The sequence below is a fragment of the Callionymus lyra genome, chromosome 3 (assembly GCF_982586985.1).
Source record: "Callionymus lyra chromosome 3, fCalLyr1.hap1.1, whole genome shotgun sequence".
NCBI classification, from domain to species: Eukaryota; Metazoa; Chordata; class Actinopteri; order Syngnathiformes; family Callionymidae; genus Callionymus; species Callionymus lyra.
Window position 1 is genome coordinate 37,196,445 of NC_141820.1, and position 7,567 is coordinate 37,204,011.

Genomic DNA, 7,567 nt, shown 5'->3' on the forward strand with positions numbered 1-7,567 from the left:
GCAACAGCCCCCCTTTGGCGAATAAAATCCCCCACCACACCCATCACGGCCTTAAAGAAGCAACACCACATTGCCATAGCAGCCAATCTACTATTCAGAGAAGCTTCTCGTTTAGAGTTTCAATCAATTGCATGAGATATGAGAGCAGAAGGAGGTGGTGGACGAAGACCATGTCGAGCTAACATAGCCCACATAGCGCCCCTAGTGGACATATACTCACTCCTCATCCTGAACAGCTCGTCAGGGAGAGGGAATGAGCTTGTTGTGTGTGTGTGTGTGTGTGTGTGTGTGTGTGTGTGTGTGTGTGTGTGTGTGTGTGTGTGTGTGTGTGTGTGTGTGTGTGTGTGTGTGTGTGTGTGTGTGTGTGCAGCAAAACACACAATGGCGTTTTCCTGTTTATGACGCTTCATAATCCCGCAGCGTCACAGTGCTTTATAAACATTATGGAGAACAGGTCCGGAGCGCATCGGGTTGCTTTTGGAAAGCTACAAGATGAAGAGGCATGAAAGAGGTAAAGAAATACTTGGATAAAGTTGCGTAACCGAGACTAAAACAACTCTGACCCTGCACAGCAAACACACGGTTGACAAAAACACAAGAGCAATGTGTTAAAAAAAACACACATTTAAAAATGGGAACACTTCTGCACAAGCAGTGTGATGTGGAAGTGAAAGAGTTAACTTAAAACCCACAATTTTACAAAATAAAGGCATTTTTACTTTTCATAAAACTAACTACACATTACTTTTTCTGTACATATTTTTATATTTTTTTATTCATCAACTAAACGTGGACCTTCACATTCAAATTATTTTTATTCTAAAGTAAATTTAATAAATTAATATTTGGGGCAAAACATAAGTTCAGTGATTTGTGGTCAATAATTAATATATTTATATATTAAGTTTTTAAAAGTTAGAAATCTGTTTGTGGTAATTTTATTATATTTTAAAATAAGCTGCTGATATCCCTTACAGTTTTTTTTTAATTTCATATAATTATATTACTTACCTTTTTGTATATGAAGCGTTTTATTATATAATATACTGTGTAATGCATTAAGCATTTGAAGAGAAAATAAATGTGGTGTCAATTCAGATAGTCGACAGGTTGTTGTGGTTCACATATTTGTGTGTCGTGCACATCCGCACATATTTTCACTCCGGAAAATGCTAGCATAATTATTGTGCATCACCATCAGTTTTATTGATCATTTATTGATCAATTTATTTTTTAACTATATTGTTGATGTGGTAATTTAAGTAACTGACCGTTTTAAATCAATATTTAATCATTAAAAATGAACCACTTCTTAAATTGACCTAATATTATTTTACCATTATAAACATTTTCTACAAATCTTTTACATATTTTATATATTTTCCGCTGAAGATTAATGTATTTACACGTCAGGCATGTGGACGGACAATTATTTTTGGCTAAAATAATAATTTAGGTTTCCTCTTGCATCTAAACACTTTTTTCGACGCCTCAACAGATCAATTTATCATTTTATTTTGTTTGTCAGAATCTTCCTCCCCTACTTCTGCAGATATTATTAATTTTCTAATGATTTTTAACACTTACATATGAAAATAAACGTACGTTGGAATACCAGAGATGATAGGTTGATATCTTTTAATTATTCCCTGCTGTGCACATTTAGAATCTTCTGTCCTGTGTCTTTAACAAATCTCAAAGCCCACGGAGGCCAAATAATTGTTCACAATTAGCTTTTGCCAAATTCAAAATACACAGTTTTAACATGTGACTCTAAAATACTGTTCTTCTTGCTTTTAATTTAATATAAAGCTAATGTTTAGTAATTAAATAAAAACAGACAATATAGGTTTCAGACTTTTTGTATCTCTGGTTACATGTATGTTACAGTTCCGAGGAACCGACAGGTTGTTGTTCTGCTTCAGTTTGTGCCCCATTTTCTGTGGTTTCTCGGCCATGTTTCTTTAAAACGTGTGAATACAATACTTTTCTCACATGTTAGAGATTTCTGTTACTTATTTCACTGAATTTAGATATCCATAGATCAATGTGCAGAGGTTGTTGTTTTTTTCTGGATCAGAAGAATGTCCACTCCTGTGTCTTTCATTTATTAGTAAAAGATAAAGAAAGGCAACATGCAGTGATTCATTCACAACTAAATAACTTTTAACTCTCTTGTGTTCCAGTCACACTTGTTTTTTAATAATAAAAACGGAACCGTAAGTTACAGCTGCTTTTTGCTCTGGTTTTCTTTTTCGGCTGTCCTGCTTCAATAAATATTGGATGTAGTCTCAGGCTTTTATCTCACTAACTATTTGAGGTGTCTATGAATGTATATGCTGTGTTTATACACCTATAGTAAAGATGAACTGACCAACCTTTTTGTCTGTTTCTATTGTTAATAGTATGTTTTAATGGCAGTGGCAGCTCTCATATTGTCATATTAGTTTTCCTAAGAGAAAGCACATTTCGGTTAACAAATGGGGCACATGTATGGATGGATGGATGTGTTCTCTGGGTTTGTTTCATAGACAACAAAGGGAAAGATTATGGCTGACTAAGAGGAAAGTAGGGCACGAAAAGACGACCTCCTTTTCTCCTGTTACATTCTGAATTAGCAACCTGTCATCCAAAGACCTACATATTAACATCCTATTTTTAAAGTATAAAGCGATGTCGCGTTCTAGGACCAGACTTAAAGGTAAACAAAACGCGCGTCGATGCAAATAGAAACAAAATGACTGGTTTATATGTTTAAAGGTGCAGATTTGTTGGCATTGTTCTGTAAAGATCAACACAAACAGGAAGACTGTGACTTCGCATACGCACCGGGAAGTTCAACGGGTTCTTCTGTCGGTTTTATATTTCCCAGTTCAAGCGACGTCATCCTGGTCCGGATAAAAAAGAAGCAGAACCGCAAATAATCTCAATTGTGGGTCTGAAGGTGACGACACGGCGGCAGCTGCTGGAGTGTCCGCGGAAGAGCGATGGTGCTCGGCGGCGCTGCGCCGTCGCCCTCCCCGGGCAGCTGGCTCGGTTCAACGGGGACACTCAGCCTACAGACTGCGCCGGTGAACCAGATGCGTCAAGTTCAAGTGAGGTGACGCCCCGTTATACAACCGAGCTGCAACTCAGGACACATACAGAAATAAATAAATAAAAATCAGCTCCATTTTTAACCACACAATAATCCGCCAACTAAAATCAGCGGATTTCTGTCCTAACTCTCTGCCTCCTCCGCCATTTTTAAGTTGCTTTGCTAGCTGAAATACAATAAAACAATGAACTGGAGCGGGGCGCGGATTAATAAAATTCGCTAAATACAATTGTAAAAAAAATTGGATATATATATTATTTATACATAACAACGCGCAGGTTGTTAGTTATTAAAATAATGCTCGCCCTCCATTTTATTAATCTGGACATTTGCAGTTGTTGTTTCACTTATTTATCCTTATTCACTAAATACACACTTTATGGTTAAAACATACACGTATTACCTTTATTGTATTTATCAGATATTTGAACAAGTTTAAACATGAGCTAAATCTTTGTTTTAGTTTGTTTCCCACAAATGGTTATTTATAGTGTTAGCTCTTATGCTAACTAGCCAGTGCACAAACATTTTAAAATTAGATAGTGTAAAAAAAAGTGATAAATTATGAATATAGCAACACTTTGTGCAGACTGTTTGTCTGTACAAACCACATATGTAGCGACTACTGATTAAAAAATAAATAAATAAAAGATTTATGTCAGAAGAGGTTTGCTGTCAAAGCATGAGGTCCTCCATCTTAAACTAGCATAGTTGTGCCTTTCTCTGTTTAGCTTCACCATATTTTTCACAAAAATATTTATTTGTTGCTATGATATTTATAATCTGAAATTAAACAATACCCTCAAGAGCAAGAGACAATACAATGCAGTCCCATATTGTAAGTTTTTTATAAACATGATAGTTAAGCAGAGTAAAATATTTTTTAGCTTCATTTCACATCAGCCAATATATAAATATAGTCGAATATATATAATAAATTATTTAATGCAATGTTTACGGTATATTAAATCTTTCAGATTAAAGTGTATATGCAATACGTTTATTTAAACTGTGTACTGCATGTTGATTATTGTTATGAACACATTTAAACATGCTAGTTGTACACACAAAAACGCTATCTGATTATCTGAACTTGGCACCTATAGTATGTTCAATAATTACTTTTTTTATGTAGTAAACTGCATCAGATTAAATATGGTATTCTGTGACATTTTAACACAACAATTCACCTGGCTCAGTGATATGAGGAGCTACGTCCTGAGTCTCTGTCTGATGACTGAGCTCTAAAGCTTTTGTCACAGGGACTCACAAGCGTCAATCACTGATATATTTAAAGTGATCGTTTCAACATCTTCCTGCTACACACTTAGAGGTGCTGATCCTCCTCACCACCTGCTACGGTAGTACTCCTCAAACATCATGGTTAAACAATGTGTTTTAGCTTAGAAGCTAATTACTAAGGTGGCATGCTAGCGGCACACAGCTGGCACCTGCTAGTTAACACGCCTGCGTGTTGTTGTTGTTTTCTTCTCAGGTGATCATTTCAATTCATTCAGAACTTGACCGGACCTGTTTGTGTTTCTCACACAAACACTGTACAGTATATTGAGATTGACTGGGATTTTAACTTTTGTTCTACTTTTTTTAAAGACTTCTTTACATCCAATATGCTATCTAGAATCCAACGAGTCAGCTTTTGCTGTATGTTTTGTGTTTAAAGTTTTATTCATATAGATTAATTTTAGTTTACTTTTTTGTCACTGGAAAGCTTGTAAAAATTAAAATTTACAGCTTCAGTTGTGTTTCATCGATTACTTTGCAGGCGAGCGTCTGAATATCGACAAAATTAAAGCTGCACTCAATGACCTGTGGAGTCATATTGTGTGGGTGTTTGTGTGTAGGTGTGTGTGTGTGTGTGTTATTTAGCTTGAAGGGATTATAGGGAGGTGGAACAACTTCATGTTGCTGTATTTCTCTATAACACACACACACGAATAAATAAAACATTGCATATTCACTGCTATGCATTCTTTCTTTTTTTTCAAATAATTATATTATTAATTATAATTTTCCCCTAATTTGGTTTAAGAAATGCATTCAGAGTGCTTTTATATATTAATCAAAATGTAAAAAGAAAAACACAAAAATTAGGAAATAACCTCATTTAAAAATATTCATATATTTTATTACTAAATGTTTTTTATTATTAGTACTATTAATACTAATACTAATAATACATGTTTTCTTTTACATAAATGTAAATACAATCTCCAATCCATTAACTTTGAATGGAATTGAAATGAGATTATTGGGTATTAATATTTAGTTCGCTGTAGATCACTTTGATTATTCCGACGACCTTCTCATTAAAAGCATGATTAACGTTGAACATGAAGTCAGATGGTGTGAAGGTGAAACGGAATCTCAGTTTTAAGGGTCCGAGCTGCTAATTTGCAATCGGGACCCCTCTGTCTCGTCTCCCTCCTTGTCTCCACAGCAGCAAAGACAAAGCGTGCATTCTCCGGCGCCCCCTGGCCTCTCTTGGTTTCATCTCAGGCCACTGCTCTCAGAGTAGGCCAGTGAGGAGGTGTGCAGCACGAGTGGGAGGCGTCATTGTAGGAGCTGCATGGCTCGTCCTCTGCGCCACTCGCACCAGCGGTAGCACCAACCTCCCACATCACCAGTAATAGTTTCCAAAAAACTTGCTGCAATGCGGAGCGCCACGCCCTCTTGAGCCAGACAAAAAGTCCAGATCGAAGCTTCAGGCGCCGACCTGCTGCTGGAAACGTGATCGCTGTGAGAAGTTTGGCCGCGAAGGCGACGAATCACTTCACAACTTTGTCACTTCATAACTTTGCTGGCACTCCCCTGAGGTCCTGCTCAAGAGCTCTTCAAGAGATCTGCTGCCGTCTTTCTTTGTGGCTGAATCAAACAACCTTGTGATTACAATCTTATTCATTCAAACTGTTGACCCTTAACCCTTGGGTTATCTCAGGGTCAAGGTGACCCAAAGACAAAAAAACAAATATTTTTGTAGTATTCCTTGTGTTGTCTCTGGGTCAAGGTGACCCTAATGTTTTTGTAGTATTCCTTGTGTTGTGTCTCATACTATGAGGCACAGGCTACGACGCTCAAACATTCTCACAGACACGCACACTTACACAAACACAAATAAAGACAGAAACACATTCACAAACGTCAAGGTTAATCTTTATACTTTTACTATTTTTGTCAGCTAGAGCTCCAGTACCCGATTGGACAGTTCCATGGAAAATCACAAGTTACTGCATAGTAACCAATTTGGATTTAAGAATAAAAGATCAATGTCTTTGGCATTAACTAGTGTTCTGTAAGATGCACTAGCATCAAATCTAATCAGAGGGAAATTAAAACGTGTTCCATAAGGATAAGTACTGAGACCCAATTATTTTATAATTTACATTAATTATATACATAAGGTACCTAGGAAAATGAATCATAGGTTATTTGCAGATATCACAACTTTTTTAAACAGAGGAGAGAGAATATTGAAAGTCTGATTAAGGATAAGGAAAAGAAAATCAATAAAGATTGGTTGGATAAAAACAGACTCTCAAGAAAATGAATTCAGTACTATATTATGATTGGTGATAAAAATATATTGGTGCATATTTTGAGAAAATCTTTGGACTTTATTATTCATTTAAAAAGGTGAAATGGAAAGAGGACGTATAAATACATCACGCCTCATTAAATAAGTAAGTATAATAAAGTGGCAAGAAATGCGTTAATTATGAAAATGTCCAAATACTTGAAAGAGTGTTAAGAACATTGGATATTTTGTTAGTTCTTCCACATCTGTCATATGGTATGGAAATATGGAGTGACACCTTCCAAAGTAATACAATACGTTTTCCTACAGAAAGCTGGGTAATAATGAAGGTAAACAGATCCACCTAACCAGTGTGAAGGTCTACAAAGAACTGATATGACTCCTAAACTTCAAGAATACTCCATATAACTTTAAATTACATAGAAAAGTCATGAACATGCATTCTACCAATTACAGCTACCACAGTAAGTCCTGGAGATGTGTTGAGGAAAATAGACGTTAAGTTTGATGTATATATAAAATAAATTGTGTATGATTCGAAGTACAGTATATGATTATTGAGAAGATAAGCGGCTGAAAATGTCTGACTGTAGTTGAAAATGATTACATTGTTCATGCATGACGTATACAAAACAAAAATGCTACTCAAAAAGCATGATTAAGACATGATGAGAGTGAAACAAATAAACAACTATTTGGCCTCAAAAGTAGGATTGTCCTATCATATCAGCTGGTTTACACGTCCTTTATGTCCATACTTTCCTCCTACAGTGTCACTCTCTTATCAGCCGTGGCGTGTTGCGAGTCAATGATTACCCAGAAGGCCGAGCGTGTCCTTAGACCGGGGTCACTTCCTGTTTCCGGCAGCCGATGGTGAAAGCTATAACCTCCTGTAGAGCGTGTCACCAGCAGCAGTG

General features: G+C 36.2%; 1 protein-coding gene across 6 annotated transcripts; it reads left to right on the top strand.

Annotated features, from left to right (window-relative positions):
- The first annotated feature begins 363 nt into the window (after positions 1-363).
- On the top strand, positions 364-6,254 carry LOC148084673 (uncharacterized). Of its 6 annotated transcripts, none has more exons than XM_087787817.1 (3): positions 364-511; positions 2,873-3,100; positions 5,556-6,254. In XM_087787817.1, the coding sequence occupies exons 1-3, from the start codon at positions 503-505 to the stop codon at positions 5,631-5,633; spliced, it is 315 nt and encodes a 104-aa protein (XP_087643943.1). In that variant the 5' UTR covers positions 364-502; the 3' UTR covers positions 5,634-6,254. The 6 variants fall into 6 exon arrangements, 5 of the variants coding, with proteins under 5 accessions (XP_087643943.1, XP_087643945.1, XP_087643942.1 ...); XM_087787819.1 differs by having other exon boundaries at positions 5,559-6,254; XM_087787816.1 differs by having other exon boundaries at positions 2,873-3,095.
- The last annotated feature ends 1,313 nt before the right edge of the window (positions 6,255-7,567 follow it).